Source organism: Sabethes cyaneus, chromosome 3 (genome assembly GCF_943734655.1).
Source record: "Sabethes cyaneus chromosome 3, idSabCyanKW18_F2, whole genome shotgun sequence".
Classification (NCBI taxonomy): domain Eukaryota; kingdom Metazoa; phylum Arthropoda; class Insecta; order Diptera; family Culicidae; genus Sabethes; species Sabethes cyaneus.
This window is the reverse complement of record NC_071355.1, coordinates 42,147,251-42,164,645: the sequence shown is the minus strand read 5'-3', so window position 1 is coordinate 42,164,645 and position 17,395 is coordinate 42,147,251. Positions and strand designations below refer to the sequence as shown.

The following is a 17,395-nucleotide window of genomic DNA, read 5'->3' as shown; positions in this document are numbered from 1 at the left end:
CGCGCACCCTATGAACTTGTTGTTTTGATTTGACGAAAACAAACGTTTTGAAAACATTTCAAACATGCGCGAATTCTAAAGGTTCGATTTGTAGAAGACGGAATTGGCTCGGTAGTTTCGACTAAAATGGTCTATTTTGAGTGCTGGAGAGAGGTAAGTTGCATATGAGCTACATTGCCAAAGCTCCGGAGCAAGAGGAAACGCATTAAGATTTTTTGCTTTTTTTTAAATTTACCGGTCAACTTTAACGTCTATTGTGTGTGACGCTTGATCGGTTTTTAATGTGAACGCATTCATACCACCGGGGTACAGATTAAAAATGTTCAGATTAAAGAAGGTCATACCACAGAGAACAGACATTCATCTTGAACCCGCAATGTGTGTAAAAGCTCTGCGGCCATTTTGAAAGTATGTGGTAATGCTGCCGTTACGTGGCGCTCACATTACTAACAGAATGGGCTTTCCTAGATAATGTCTGTCAACTCATATCAAAGCTTTCGTCGGATATTCACCAAAACATTTAATATAGTTGCTACAGCAACTAACGTATTGTTTACCCAATCCATCGCACTTAAAATAAAGGTAAACATTTATCAAAAATAGCAATATTTGACTAATTCAATTTAAATCCTGGATTTTGATTACGAATTTGAACAATGAACGATCCATTGGCATACAGGCCGCGATTTTAGCGGCCGCCATCTCCGAGATCAATGAATGAAAGCCAAACGTTCCACCACCAGCGGCCTTCGATGAAGTGGTAAAAGTTTTCTGGTACTCAAAGATGAAAAGTTCATTTCTAGTACCACCGCGGTGGGGTCATGCTGTGTGTAACGATGAAATGGTACAATCCAATGCGGAAAAACGCTAAATACGATGCCTATTAGCCATACTTATCAAAATAACGGAAAAATTAAACTGCAATTTGATTTCGGTTTTCCATGTTTAGCCGTGTTCAACAAATAACATAAACAACATCGATTCGTTGCTAGGTTGCCACAGTAACTAACATTAGAGTTGCCAGTATTTCGCATTATTAGAAAATGACAAGAATATATAATAAATTTGGCAACGCGGATGTCGGACAACTGGCGCACCCTAAAAGAGATGTCGCTACTGTCTTGTTTAAAAGCTTACACACCATTTGCGTGATATTTTATATGAACATAATTGTCTGTTCTCTGTGGTCATACCAACGGGGGTACACGGTATTACGAACACGTCCACCATTATGGCTCGTATAAAGCTGGATACTCGGAGTATTGCTATCCAGATTTTCACAAGCCATGATGACGGGCGGCATAATCCGTGTTTTAGCGCTTCAGCATTTTTGACATTTCAGTAATACATCGCACGTTTTGTTCCCGCACGTTCAAGGTAAAAGCAAAGGAATGCGCAGAAAGAAAACGTCCGATGTATTGCAGAAACGTCAAATATTATGGCTCGTAAAAAGCTGGATTCTTTTTTCGAGCCAAAAATAGGACCAAAAACGCGCTAAGCCAGGTATATACCAAAAAGGATCGTCATATTGGTCAGCCATTTTACATATTGAGTTTTATTGCTGAACTCAACGACCTGAAAGTCACCTTTCGATTAAATTTACATCAAAAACTTTAAAATTTAACAAAAAAGGCCACCATTTTTGCCCAGCCATTTTGCATTTCACATCCTGCAGTGTTCAGGCTAAATGTGAGGTACGATAATTTTTGTTGATTTTTCTTCCAAGAGTTATGTCTGTTTGTCTGTGGGTAAATCATGTATTATTGACAGTGCAAGTTTTTTTATGTTTATGCTTGAACAGGCAAATACAAAGCAAGCACCCTAGCTTTCAGCCTGTGAGCGAGAGAGAAATATTGTTGCTTTTCTCATCACTCTTGCGTTGACAATTTCTTACGAGATTTCGAGTGAGTGTAAAAGAGATACTTTGACTGCGAGCAACCATAACAGAGTTGCGCGCAACTGTGAGGCGCATAACTAAACCGACGAATAAGAAAAATTTTAGAAAATATTTAATCATAATATTACGCTGAAGTCAATTTTTACGCGCAGGATACGTCCCGCGTAAATTAAAACTGCGTAAAAAAACCGCGTAAATTCCGGAAACCGCGTAAATTCTGAAAACCGCGTAAAGACAAACAGCGTAAATTCCGAAAACCGCGTAAAAAAAACAAAATTTCGCGTAAAAAAAAACTTTGTGGATTTCAACACTACGCGCAAAAAATAGACGTTTTGAGCACATCCGCGTAAATTCCGAAAACCGCGTAAATTCTGAAAACCGCGTAAAAATAGTCGCGTAAAAAGAAACCGCGGAAAAAGCGACTTCTGTGTATGCTTTACACAAAAACTATAAAATTCTTTATCAATAACTTCGTGAACGCGAATAAATCAAGCCATTCTTTCCGTGCATTGTTTCAGTGCAACTCGTTAATTTAGCACTGGGTGTAAATAGGCAGTAAAAAAAGAACGAAAAAAATCACAGGTTGTAAAGCTGTCAAAAAAAGATGTCTCAATCTCAATCCCATCAGCATCAAAAATCGGAAAAGTTTCTATAATATTTGTGTTAAACGAAAGAATGTTTAATTTTCACGCCTAAAATTGTTCAAAGAAATGCTCAGTCTACGTAAGTAAGCGTGATTGTTGTGAGACATTGTTAAAAAACAAGAGTGTTTGATATTGTGGGATTGAGCAACGCTAGCAAACCGCAGCGAAATTTTGGCACAATGGAAGCCGCAGACGTAAACGAGGAGTACGACCTCACCAAGATCTGCCGTTGTTGCCGTAAAAGTGATCTCAACATGCAGCCAATGTTTCACACTGCCGGAGATCAAGGAGTGGTTCTTCATGAAATGTTCACCGATTGTACTGCCATTCCGGTAAGTTTTTCATTTTCTATGCGGTTTCTGTTCCTGTAGCTGTCCGCTGTTTTTCAGGTTCTATACCATGACGGTATGCCTCAGAATGTTTGCATGGAATGTGTAAAGGACGTCAATCAAGCATACAACTTTCGGAAACGTTTTGAAGATAGTGACCGCTTCTTCCGAGAGTACCTTTCACGTCGGAGATTTGACGGTGATTTAGTCAAGGTGGAAGCGATCGACATAAAATCGGAGCTGGCTTTTTTCGACATGGGAAATGGTCCCCAAATTCTACAACCGGAAACGGACGCTCTGGAGGCGGAAGACGATGGTAGTGGCCATCATGACTACGACAGTGAATTCCCGGAAGCAGCATTTGTTACGACTGAGCTGGCGGAAATCCCGTCGGAAGAGGAGCAGAATGACTATAAAAATAACGAACAGCTACTGAATGTGGGGAGCAACCGGTCCCGGGTAAAGCAACAACTGATTGCGGAAGAAATCGATCCGGACAAACTGCTGGCGGCCAAAAAATCGAAGACGTGCTTTATATGCAGCAGAACGTTCACTCGGAACGATCACCTGAATCGGCATTTGAAAACACATCTGGGCGGCCCTATGGAGCAGATTCATTGCAACATCTGCAGCCGGGCGTTCACCCGGAAGGATCACCTGAAGCGTCACATGAAAATTCACAGCAAAGATTTTACCTGCGAGTTTTGCGATAGGAAATTTTCGACGTTGGATTATAGTGAGTATAAGACGCATATGGCTAAGGATCATCCCGGTAAGGAGTTGCTGCACGTTAGGTAAGTTGTTTTGCAGGTTATTGAGTTGGGTCGAAGCTGATTTGTGTCTTTGTAGAAAACCAAGAAAACGAAAGGAAGGTACAAACGTTATAGATATGAAAGATTACGTATTGGATAAGGGTAAAACTGAGGCCATCTGTCGTATTTGTGATACAACTTTTGACAAAATTGCTGAATTGCGAAATCATCTGAAAGTGCACATTGATCCGATAACATTTGCTAACGTTAACATTCAAACGAAACCGTATCTCTTCGAGGAAGGTCGCGTGGTGGAAAATTTTTTGGAGAATATTATACATCGTGTGTATAATTGGGATGTCACTCGATTCTATCAGATTGTGGAACCGGATGGCGAGGAGCTTGCTTTGAGTGATTCGGATTCGGAGCCCGAAGAAGGCGATTCTCCAATAGAAGGACTTGTTCGAAGGGAACACAAATGCAATGTGTGCCAGGCGTCGTTCGGCAGGATAAAGATGATAATGGAGCACGTTGTTGATCAGCACCGATCGGAGGAGTTGATGTCCTGTTCGCATTGTCAGCGCGGTTTCCCGAATAATGATCTTCTGGTGCGCCACCTCAAGTATCAGTGCGAGAATCAGAACAAGAAAATCTTCTGTCCATTCTGCAACGAACGGTTCATGTGGCAAACCAGCATGAACAAGCATGCCCAGCAGCGGCACAAACCGACGAAGCCTTTGCTGCAACGGCTCGAAGAGGAAGGCAAGGAAAAAACGCACGTTTGTCAGATTTGCAACAAAAGCTTCTTGCACCGTCAGCATTTGGATCGCCACATGGGCATTCACATTCCGGAGGAAAAGAAATTCAAGTGCACCGAATGTCACAAGGCATTCAATCGGAAAGATAACCTCCGCACGCATATGAAGATACACTTCCGCGATCCGGCGGATACCGCTCCGAAGTTGGACTTTCTGTGCACCTTGTGCGGACGAGCGTTCTCCAAATCGTCGAATCTGACGGTGCACATGAGACGCCATACCGGCGAACGGCCGTACAAGTGCGATTTTTGCGATAAGGTTTGCCTGCACAATCTAGGTTAGGTTTATGATTTCCAGCAAATTTTCTTTTCTTTTTAAGGGTTTCCCTCGGTCATTGGATTTACAGTATCACCGCAGAACCCACACCGGTGAGAAACCTTGTATTTGTAAGATTTGTGGAGTGGGTAAGCATTCTCAGCTGCCAGGTGCTATCTGAAGATCAATCTCATTGGTTTTTTTAATTTTTCAGGATTTACAAGATCTCACAAGCTTATTGTGCATATGCGAACGCATACTGGAGACAGGTTAGATGGTCTTTAGTGCTTCCATTAGAATTCATAACTCCATAACGGGCGAAATTCGTGGCTTTCGATTTTTGTTTTCCATAACATTATTTAATGTTTGTTTGACTGATTGTCTAATAATTGTCATTATAACGTAGCAAACTAGAGGTTTGCAAGAAGGATATCATCGGACGACTTTCAAAAACTCATTTTGTTATTCTATTTTATGTTTCATCCGAGATTACAGCAAATTTTCAAGTCATTTGGAGAAAAAATTTAATACTTGCGGAGTTTCAAGTTTACGCTCCGCTATTGGCCTATAAAGGACGCAACTGCCTTTATATGGGTCTTTTTCAATCGGTGTTCATAACCTCTCGAAAAGTTTTGCACCGATCCTAACAAGGGAAAATTGGATTTAAATTGAAATTAAAAAAATACTACAACCAAAAAACATTGGCTTGGGGACTTGCCCATAGGTAATTATTTTTCTAACGTATTTCAATCTTTGATTTCAGATATGCCATTTATGAGTTATGATGATCATAGCAAGCCACGTTGTAGGGCGCCTTCGAACAGCTTCGAGCTCTGTCTGCGGCACACATACTAATAATTTTTAGCATAAATGTCACAAAATGATTTTTAACCTATAATACTAACCAATATGCCGTAGAATTAACCATATAAACTTTAGTATCACCCCGTTAATGGTTTTCCGTTCTTCCGCAGGCCGTACAAGTGTACCTATTGCGACCGCGCATTCGCCCAATCAAACGATTTGACGCTGCACATCCGCCGCCATACCGGAGAAAAGCCGTACGCCTGTGGCGTCTGCGACGAGCGCTTTATTCAGGGGACGGCGCTGCGCAGTCATCAGCACGCTACCGGACATTACGACGGAGCCACCGGGGACGGCGGCCAACAGCAGCAGTTTACGCAGGGGACGCCGCGCCGAACAACGAAAGCGGCAAAAAGCTCGTCCACCCAGTAATGCGCTAAGCAACCAGTAGTATTCATTGTAAGTGTCTAGCTTCTAAGTCGTGGTTTGAGTTGTATTTTTTTTCTGCACTCTGCTACCTACCCAGTGGTAGCAAACGCACTTTTATCGACGGAAAAGCTACCGGAAGCGGAGCATCTTTTTAGCATTTGATTTCGCTAAACCTAAAACGAATACAAATTGTTCTTCTACTTGTATGCTATCGAAATAATGAAGGACCCCAAAAAAGATCGAACGTACTTGCAATTTCCAACATTTTATCTTATAGAGTGTGTATTATGTAATAGTCTTAAGATATTTCGTAGCATTTCTGTAGCGTGAAAAAATATAATAAATAGTGCCGTGAACTTGTGTATACTATAGCATGCTTTAATGAAAAGAAATAGATTCAGTCATAAATCTGATCACATATTTAACAGCTTAGAGTCCTAAACTCCAAGTAGAACTTGGTAGTTGCTATTGCTATTGTCTATCCTGCTTTATAATTCACAGTCATGAATTGTATATGAAGACACGCACGACTGCAAAACAACTTATTGTGCACTTCGATTTGACATACTCTAATCATTATACAATTCCAATGTGAAATTGACATGAAAACGATTTAATGTGAACTTTCTATTACGATTTTGTGTTATCTGGGCGACCGGCTAAATTGCTGTAACTACCTCGGCATTACGCTGAACAACGCCGCCACAAAGTGGTATCTCAGATTTTGTTACATCGTCTATCCCCATTAGCAAGAGCATTCGTAAGGCAGTATCAGGCGGGCTTTATGGTGGTTAAAGGTGAACATGTGAATTCTATAACCTCTGTTCACCAATTCCACGCAACCTCGGTTGTCGTACGCTTGCAGGGAAGGGGGCACAGTGGCTCCCACCCGCCTTAAGATGGCAGCCCCGCCAGCGGGATAAGGACCTTAGGTTAACAGCCTACTTACTCTACCAGAAAACAAAACGTTAATGGAAATGGAAGAAGAAATCTCTCTGGATTATTGGCAACGACCTTTAGCATGTATACACGGACAGAAATCGGAACATGGAATATACTGACCCTTGCCCATCAGGGCAAGCTGGCTCAACTTGCAAGGGAAGCTAGTCGCCTGAAGCTTGAAATCCTGGGGCTGACCGAGGTCCGCTGGTCAGGTAGTGGCGAGCACAAGACATCATCGGGGCAAGTCTTGCTCTACTCTGGCATACGAGGTGAAAATGCTGCTCGAGAAAGAGGAGTTGGATTCCTACTGAGCCCAGGAGCACGTGCGGCCCTAATGAAGTGGGAACCGATAAACGAAAGAATAATCGTTGCCAGATTCAGAACACGGGTTAGAAACCTTACAGCAATCCTGTGCTTTGTGCCAACAGACGCTGCCGTCTGGCAGGGAAAAGAGAGTTTCTACAGCCAGCTGAATAGCATGGTTGAGAAAATTCCGAAAGGGAACTAATCCAAATCCACATGGGCGACTTCAATGCGAAGATTAGCTCAATCAATTCGGACCTTGTACGCGTCATGGGACGCCATGGCCTAGGAGAGATGAGCAAAAACGGGGAGCTGTTTACAGAATTCTGTGGTAATAACATGCTCATCGGTGGATCGCTCTTCCCCCATAGACCAGGACATAAAGTCAAGTGGGTTTCCCGCGACGGCCGAACAGAAACCAAATCGACCACATCTGCATCAGCCGAAAATGGCGAAAGAGCCTTCTTTATGTACGCAGCGCTGATATTATATTTGACTATCGTCTTGTTATTGCTGCAATACGTTTGCGCGTCGCACGTGTCCACCTCCGGTAGCAAAAAGTTGGGTGGCGCTACGAAGTTCGCCGATTGGAGAATCCTGTGGTGAAAAGGGCTTTTATCGAACAACGTGGATCCCGAGCCTCGAAGTTACCATCTGGTGGGACCTTCGAAGAGCAATGGACCGGCATCAAGAACGACTTCATCACGACCAGTGACGAAACCCTCGGTAAAGTGCGCAGCGGGCGGAGGGAGTGAATATCAGATGAAAGCCTCTTGAACCAGATCGACTACGACAGCTGTCCGTCAACGATACGCCAAACTGGAGAGGGCTGGTAAACGAGCTTGTAGGCGGGATAAGAGAGCCTGGACTAACTCTGTGCGCACCGCTAAGTGGCGATGACAAGCACCTCGACCAACATACCACTGCAGCAGTGTGAACAGTGTCACAGAATAGAGGTCAAAACCGAAAAGTAAACAAATAAAAGCAGAAAGAAGAAAGATTTAGTTAGGAAAGATTTGTAAAGATATAAAGATTTGTGAAGAAGCTAAAGAGAAGATTTTCAAAGGAGAGTAGGACAGTGGGACGGATTAAAAAGAACACGGACATCGATATTTGTGACGAAACTACTAAAGGTATCACCTTAATGTCTTCTGCAAAATTTCTTCGCTTTATAAGAACTTTTTTATGGTGTTGGAAAATTTGGGATTAAGGGGATAACACAACAGATAGAATAAATAACTTTTTAGTTTTAAGCTTAACGTCTTCGATTGGTGAGGAATATTTGTAGATATTATTATTTTAAGCAACTTCACTGAAGAAAGAAAGTGGCTATCTCGTAAGGGAAAAAAGTTACGGAGCGAATCTTGCGGGTACCCCCTTAATATTGGTTTTTTACATAGCTCTTTTATTTCAACTCTTATAAACATGAAATGTTCTGCAAAGTTGTAGACAATGCTAATTTGCATATTTTTGTAAAATACCGTGGACCCCCGTTCGTTTGACCGTTTTTAATCTGAACACTTTTTAATTTGAACCCCGTTGGTTTGCACGACGTACAAATTAAAAATGGTTCAAACGTCATTCTCAATATGACAACATTTGCTTATGCAGACAATGCACATAAACACGATTTGTTTGTGCTGATCTACCGTGTTTAAACTGTTTCACATTGCGTTTTCCCAACGATTATGGTAGAAATCCGATCGGAGAATGAAATATTCGCTGCTTGCAACTGCCAACTGAATCAAACCACCAAAACAATAACAAAGAGCAGGGCAGCCAGCTCACACAAGTTCCAGCATATTTAGGGTTACCAGTTGTTCAAATTAAAAACTAACCCCGTTGCAAACTTCAAGGGGATGTATCTTGAGTAGTAGCAGAATGTAGCAGATGACTTATAATGTTTTTGCAACATCCACACTTTATGTATAAGAGCATGTATAAATGACAGTGGGATCTCATGGGCCAAATGGATAAACTGCATTTAAGTTTATCAGTTTTACAGCACAAAAGAACGTTTAAAGTCGTACAAATCTCATGTTACCTTAAATCAGCTGATTTCTTTTACTAAATATGTCTTATATATACATAAACATAAAAACAAATTAAGGCACGAATGCCATAACCAGGGTGAAAGTAAAGTAAAGCCTAGATGCTATTTTCGAAACTTGGCACTTTGTTTTTTATTTCGACAGACTTCACAGCCAGTTGTAGGAATTCAAGACAGTTGTATAGGGATAGTGCTGCGATTCTATCGCAGCATCTCCCAGTCAAGATTCGAACAGGCAACAACTTGTTAGGTACATATTATTTACTTTAATTCTCTAACAGGTAACATCGAAAAAAAAACGTACGTTCGAGCTAATGACTTTTTTCCACGATTCCCATGTCTCCAGCGGTATATCTAAATATTTTTTAAAAATCAAATGTATTACAAAATTTAAATAAAGCATTGGAACAACTCACAAAAATGTTGAGGTCGATTAATTTGTTCTAAATGATCTTTTCTCTAAAAGTAAAAATGACGGAATAATCTTTTTACAATTCTCATGAATTCTTGGTATTGAAAGATGATAACTCTCGAACGCATGGTCAGAATGTTGTAATCTTGTTTCCAAAATGTCAAGAAGTCTATTGTAAACAAACTTTTTATATTGTTTGTTCAAACAAATTTCATAAGTTGCTCTAAGGATCTGGGTCAGCAGGCGGTCTTTCTCGTTGGAGGGTTAAATCTTCAAAACTGAAAAACTTAAATGCAGTTTACTCATTTGGCCCATGAGATCCCATTGTCATTTATACATGCTCTTATACATAAAGAGTGGATGTTGCAAAAACATTATAAGTCAGCTGCTACATTCTGCTACTACTCAAGATTTACTTACTTACTTTTTCGGCGACAATCCGCTTATCGAATCATTGCCGAATTCAGGAGCCGTCTTCACATTATTCGGTCTGCCACTCTCCAGTCGCCCCTAACACCCGCTGTTCTAGCATCCTCGTCAAAAGCGCTCATCCAACGGGTACGGGGTCTACCTCGAAGTCGTCGGCCTCTGTCGGGTTCTCTGCTAAATATTGTTTTCGCTGGTCTCTCATCCGGCATCCTTGCTACGTGGCCAGCCCACTGTAGTCTGCCGTATTTTAGTCGCTTCACAATATCCGCATCTTTGTACACTTGGTATATTTCATGATTCATGCGCCTGCGCCACACTCCTCCGTCTAATATGCCGCCAAGAATTGATCGCAGGATCTTACGCTCGAAAACGCCAAGAGCTCGTCGGTCGCTCTCTTTCAACGTCCACGCTTCGTGGCCGTAGAGTACTGGCTACGTAATCCGTAGAAGGCCCTGTTGGCAGCCGCTATCCGCCTTTTTACTTCACGGCTCACATCGTTGTCACATGTCACTAACGTACCAACGTAAACAAATTCGTCGACCACTTCAAAAGTATCTCCATCTATCACCACCGCAGTTCCAACACCCGAAGAGCTACCACGCTCTCTACCAGCCACCATATACTTTGTTTTGGTAGAATTTATGATAAGCCCTATCGTCGCAGCTTCCTCTTTAAGATGCGTGTACGCTTCTTCCACAGCTCTACGGTTAACACCGATGATATCGATGTCGTCCGCGAACCCTAGGAGCATATGAGATTTCGTTATGATGGTACCGCTTCTCTGCACGCCGGCCCTTCGAATAGCACCTTCCAATGCAATGTTGAATAGCAAGTTCGATAGTCCGTCACCTTGCTTCAAACCATCTAACGTCACAAACGAGTCCGAAGTCTCACCCGCTATCCTGACGCTTGATTTTGAACCATCAAGGGTAGCACGTATCAGCCTAATCAGTTTTGTTGGGAAACCATGGTCAAGCATAATCTGCCACAGCTCGTTTCGTTTAACTGAATCGTACGCCGCCTTGAAGTCTATAAACAGATGATGAGTCTGCAAGTTGAATTCCCGGAATTTATCGAGGATCTGTCGCAAGGTGAACATTTGGTCCGTCCTGGAGCGTCCCTCTCGAAAACCGCACTGGTATTCGCCAACAAAGGTTTCCTGTAACGGCCTCAGTCTGAGAAACAGGAAGCGGGAGAGAATTTTGTATGCAGAATTGAGGAGAGTAATTCCTCGATAATTGCTGCATTCGAGTCGATGGCCCTTTTTGTAAATTGGGCATATGAGACCTTCCAACCAGTCCGTAGGTAATTCCTCCTCAGTCCATACCTTTAGTATAACCTGATGGATTGCACAATTCAGCCGTTCGCTCCCGACTTTCAAAAGTTCGGCGGGGATGCCGTCCTTTTCAGCTGCTTTGCCGTTTTTCAGCCCTCTCGCTGCTTTTCTAACCTCTTCCAAAGTTGGTGGATCCACAGCTTGTCCATCATCCTCAATCGTTATCCTGTTTCTGTTGACCATTCCATCTTGTTCACCATTCAACAATGCATCGAAATATTGTTTCCAACGCCTTGCCACCTCCGATCTTTCGGTAATCAGGTTTTCCTCCTTGTCGTTGCACATAACAGGAGTTGGCACGGTCCGGTTCCTGATTCCGTTGATCGTATTAAAGAAGCTTCTTGTATCGTGCCTCTCGAAGCAATTCTCCGCCTCCGCAAGAACGCGATCCCAGTGCTGACGTTTCTTACGACGGTGAAGTCTCTTTTCGGCAGCTCTAGCATCTCGGTATCTCTCCTTGCTCTGGCGTGTCACAGTTGCAGCCAAAATGTGACTTCTGGCTCGATTCTTCTCATCAGTCGCTCGCTGGCACTCTGCGTCAAACCACTCCCTGGAAGTGGCTGCAGCAGTAGTACCCAACACTTCCCGCGCTGTAATACTGATCGCGTCGTGGATATGTCTCCACTGTTCGTTCAGGTTCTCTCCGAGATGTTCACCGATCCGCTCATCAGTCTTCTGAGAGTACTCTGCAGCAACTCCCTCCGCTGATAACCGCCGGATGTTCAGTCGTATCTTCCTCGTTGGTTTCGATTTGAATACGTTGGACAACCGTGCGCGGATCTTGCTTACTACGAGATAGTGGTCCGAGTCAACGTTTGGTCCCTGGAATGATCGCACGTTTGCGACATCTTCTGATGTGCCGGTCATTAACTAGAACGTGGTCGATCTGAGAGCAGGCCTCTCCATTAGGGTGTTTCCAGGTGTGCTTCCGAATATTCCATCGTGCAAAATGGGTACTACAGATAACCATTCCTCTGGCTGCAGCGAAGTTGATTAGCCTCAGGCCATTGTCGTTTGTGGTAGAATGGAGGCTTTCTCTACCAATAACGGGACGAAAGAACTCTTCACGTCCGACCTGTGCATTTGTATCCCCGATGACTATCTTTATGTCATGTCTTGAGCACTCTCCATATGTTCTGTCGAGAAGATCATAGAACGCCTCTTTTACGTCATCGGGCTTGTCGTTCGTCGGTGCGTACACATTTATCAGACTGTAGTTGAAGAATTTGCCCTTAATTCTCAACACGCATAGACGGTCATTGATGGGCCTCCACCTAATGACACGCTTCATTTGTTTTCCATGTAATACGAATCCGACTCCATGCTCTGCTTTATCGCCGCCACTGTAGTAGATGTGATACTTGAATGTCGTGCCCGCAATAGGATCTACTGCGCGGAATTCACGTTCTCCCGTCTTCCTACTCGTCCCGACTACTCAAGATACATCCCCTTACAGTTTGCAATGAAAAAAGCAAAAATTTAAACAACTTGAAAACCGGCAATTGTAGGGTTTCCACATATTGTTACATTTTAAGTTTATTTAAGCGCTCTAGCGTACAAATTTACTTCGGGCCCCATGTTGGGCGCCATGTTACATGTTAAGTTTATTTAAGCGCTTTTACGTACAAATTTGCTTCATCACCACTAGTTCCTAATTAACTATCACTACCAGCGGGTATGTATTACTAGACCGCGCATCTTTTCGTTCGCGAGCTGGGAGACATCCACATGTCCGCTATGGGCTCTCGAGATGGCACGGACGCTCACAAAACGGAAACTTGTCCATGCCAGCTTTGGCGCCTTTTCATCCAGCTCCGTGGAAGGGGTAATTAAAGATGATAACCTGTCAGTCCGAGTTGCGTCACGTCACCGCTGAGTACCACTGGCTCACTCTAATCGCGAAGCACGTACCTGTGCGCTGACGTTCTCAGCCGTAGAAGAATCTCACAGCCGCACGCACTGATGCCCTTCGTACGGGTGTATGCTCTTGCCGATCGCTATGAAGAAATAAAGAAAAAAGGCCCTGCAACATATTGTTGCTTCAGCTGCTATGTCACATACGAGCTACAGTTCGATTTCATTACCTCTTTCGAAGGCCTTTTCACGTATGGATTTGTCCGTACACAGCGTATCGGTAATAGTGGGCTTTGTTCGACTGCGAAGAGGACAATGCCCATTATGGAATTGTAGTTTAACAAAAGCCGAGAATAATTACCTCGAGTAATGATCACGTGGTATCCACAGTCGAAATGTCAGGACACAGAGGGATAGCCTACCCCTACAGGCATCCGAATCGGTCACACTCCTGATGGTAATTTAACAAATGGCGTTTCAATGGCATTTGTGAAAATTTCTGTCTCTGCACTCGGCAGAACGAACTGGTGGCACTTGTAAAAACTCGCTTCTGCGATCGACGGATGCGACCGTCTCGACCAGCGGTTGAGATACTTCTAGTTTTACTCATATCTAGTTGGTTTGGTGTCTCCTCGGCTGAGCGAGAGAGCGATCGGCATGCGATAGAGCGATAAAGTTCGGCAATTCTACTGAGATTATTCGATCGTTCGTCTCATGTATGCGTGGTGAGTAGTCGTGCGAGCCAACGGTGGCTATTCTTATGTAATATCGTTGATGGTTTGATTCACATGGAAGATACAGTACTCACTCAATTTTCGTCAGCAAAATTCAATTGTAACAATATTTTACAAAAATATGCAAATTAGTATTGTCTACAACTTTGCAGAACACTTCATGTTTATAAGAGTTGAAATAAAAGAGCTATGTGAAGAATACCAATATTAAGAGGGTACCCGCAAGTTTCGCTCCGTAACTTTTTTCCCTTAAGAGATAGCCACTTTCTTTCTTCAGTGAAGTTGCTCAAAACAATATTACCTACAAATGTTTCTCACCAATCGAAGACGGTAAGCTTGAAACTAAGAAGTTATTTTTTCTATCTGTTGTGTTATCCCTTTAATCCCAAATTTTACAATACTATTATAAAGTTCTCATAAATCGAAGAAACATTGCAGAAGACAGTAAGTTGATATCTTTGGTAGTTTCGTCGCAAATATCGATGTCCGTCTTCTTTTGAATCCATCCCACTGTGCGCCGCCGTCAATGGTGATATCCGCTTGTTGTACAATATTTCTTGCCGCCTTAGTGGTGCCAGGATGAATACAAATATGCCGCTAAAGGACAGAGCTGGTCAGCTACTGACTGACCCTACCGCTACCCTACCCTCCACTTTGGTGCTTATACCGTGTACCCCCGTTGGTATGACCTTCTTTAATCTGAACATTTTTAATCTGTAACCCGGTTGAATGAATGCGTTCACATTAAAAACCGATCAAGCGTCATACACAATTGACGTTAAAGTTGACCGGGTAAATTGAAAAAAAAAAGCAAAAAATCTTAATGCGTTTCCTCTTGCTCAAGAGCTTTGGCAATATAGCTCATATGGAATTTACCTCTCTCCAGCACTCAAAATAGACCGTTTTAGTCGAAACTGCCGAGTCATGTTTGAAATGTTTTCAAACCGTTTGTTTTCGCCAAATCAAAACAACAAGTTCATAGGGTGCGCGTCTTGCGCGTATGTGAAAATGAATACAGTTACCAAATATTCAGATTAGAAATGAACTCGTCCAATCTGAAAGAGATGTTTTTCATATTAGCGGGGGTTGAGTGTATGTTCTTATGTGGTGTAAAATATAGCTTTTTCGTTCAGATATAATTTCTCAGTTGCAATCGGGATATACAAACCAAATTGTTTACTGGGCCCGGCTTTAGGATGGTAAAAAAACTAAAGATCCCAAATATATGAACGCATCAACCACTTCCAGTTCAATGCCGTCAATAGTCACTGTCCATGGGAGATGAACGTTGCTTCCTCTGAAATTGGTTTTTACCATATAGGGTACGGGTGGGTATTTTCAGCCCATTAAGCGGTAGCCTGAACAATATTCAGGAACTACGTTGAAACTATATTTATTCGAGACAAGATTTTTATACCAGTTGATAGAATAATATTTACCGCCGATATTCAGCGGCGTGTATTTTGGTCTTAATAAAACGCTACTGAATTTGAGTTATAGTCGCGAGAAATGATGAAGTCGCTGCGGCTAAATTGAGCCCATTTTCTATAGTGGTGTCTGTGTTTTTTAAATCCGACAGGCCGAAATACCCAGGTAACCGCTAAGCACTGAATTAAGCTTGGAAGCTGCTCTATATTTGCAAGTTACATGCTGCCAGATATAATTCAGCATTGTCAATGCATAGCAGCTTTAAAATGGCATTCTCAATGTTCAATTAAAATTTACTTGAAGCACTATGAAAAGCTGATTAGATGCTCTAAGCAAGCTTTATTGCCGTTACCGGCATCAAAAGAGATTTTGAACACTGCTCACACTTGCAGGAATTCTCCTTGCGAACGTACGTGTGATAAAAGAAAAAATGCTTCCCTTTTTTTATTCTATATTAGAGAGGTTTTCAGCCTGCGGCTGGTTCGCCTCTTCTTCCCTCTCTTTTTATCTTACGCACAATCCTGCACCGCCGATAGAATAAACATCAACACGAATCTATATGGCATATGCAGACGGATTTTACAAGAAATATTTCTATACATGTATGCCATCACATAAAAAGAAAATAAAAGGTAGGTAATTCTTCCAAAGCGCAACTTATGGAAGAAATGTAAAAAATAAAATCATTTCCTCCATTCCACCTCGATAAGCAAATCAATCCCGAGTTAAGAATTTCGGTAATTTAAGTAGAGCTATTGGCAGCTGACTCGCAACTACCGTTTACAGATCAACTGGTAAAGGCGTTGCCCTACTCCTACATTCCCCTATCGACAGATTGGCTGGCGGTTCAATTCTAACCGAAAAAGAAAATAACAAAAAGCAGTCTTGAAACGTCAACAAAGTACGCCATTGACCTGTTCGACAGAAACTTATGCGCTGACGGTGGTGGTCTTTGGAACTAGCCGAACGGTGAGAAAGTTGACAGTTTGCTTGAAGAATCGGAAAAAAGTTCACTTTTTTAATTTTCTTAATGTAGTGAAACAATGTACAAGTAAAATTTTTATTGCAAAATGTAAGAAAATTGAGTACTTTATTTTTGGTATATACTTTGTCAGTGGTTTATTTACAGTATATACGAGAAAATAATGTTTTTGTATATTTATGCGACAACAAACAGGTTACATATCACGCTAAATTATAAAAATCCACGTGCTTGAGTGGTAAAAAGCTTGTTTTTTGTGAAATTAATATAAACCAGGCTATTGCAAGCAAGATACAGGATAACTAAAGAGAACATTCATATTTTCATGTAGTGCCGGAGCAACATGGTTCGATAAGACTGAAAGATATTAGAATCTGCCAAGGGACTGGCAACCCTATCCCTACTCCATGTGTTTGACAGTAGCCAACGTCTACTGCCGGCGTGGGTATTTGCAAAAATCAGGCTAAGATTTGAAAATAATACCCATCTGCCAGCATACCGGCTTTGCAGAGTGAAAGAAACAGAACGTATAGCGGTGTCATGCTGTTTCATTTTCGCAAATGGCTAGATGTTGACTGCAAAAACATGGCTGCCAAGCAGGGCCTTGGAATCTCCAGAACTTTGACTTGAACCGATACAAAACAAGCATAAAGATCTTGTAAAGTAGAAAAACATTCCAATAATATGCAAAAACCGCTTTAGGATCACTGCTGTGTTCGATTAGTTAAGTCGCCACACTAACTTTTACAGTATTCTTCAAATTTATGCTCTTTCAATTCACTATTTTAAAAGTGTTTTTAAAGTAACTTGTAAAACAGCAAATTTCTCACAAAACCTGATAAAAATGTAGTAAAGTTTTCAATCGAAAACCAGTTAAAAATTAAATTTACTGAAAATTTTTTATGAAATATACCGCATCTGACATTTGTTTTCGTTTTTCTCACCATCGGAGCAGGCAGCGACACGCCGGCAGTTTTTACTCAAATTTGTCAATATA

General features: G+C 42.0%; 1 protein-coding gene and 1 long non-coding RNA gene across 2 annotated transcripts; one reads left to right on the top strand and one right to left on the bottom strand.

Annotated features, from left to right (window-relative positions):
- Nucleotides 1-2,525: 2,525 nt before the first annotated feature.
- Nucleotides 2,526-6,253, top strand: LOC128742305 (zinc finger protein 569-like). Its single transcript, XM_053838634.1, has 6 exons — nt 2,526-2,873; nt 2,931-3,664; nt 3,720-4,698; nt 4,760-4,844; nt 4,910-4,964; nt 5,670-6,253. Exons 1-6 carry the CDS (start codon nt 2,721-2,723, stop codon nt 5,929-5,931), a joined length of 2,268 nt encoding a protein of 755 aa, XP_053694609.1. The 5' UTR covers nt 2,526-2,720; the 3' UTR covers nt 5,932-6,253.
- Nucleotides 6,254-13,204: 6,951 nt separating this feature from the next.
- On the bottom strand, nt 13,205-13,728 carry LOC128742306 (uncharacterized). Its single transcript, XR_008412254.1, has 3 exons — nt 13,616-13,728; nt 13,485-13,555; nt 13,205-13,423 (listed from the first exon to the last, which is right to left on the bottom strand). It is a non-coding gene; the product is annotated as an uncharacterized LOC128742306 (long non-coding RNA).
- Nucleotides 13,729-17,395: the final 3,667 nt, after the last annotated feature.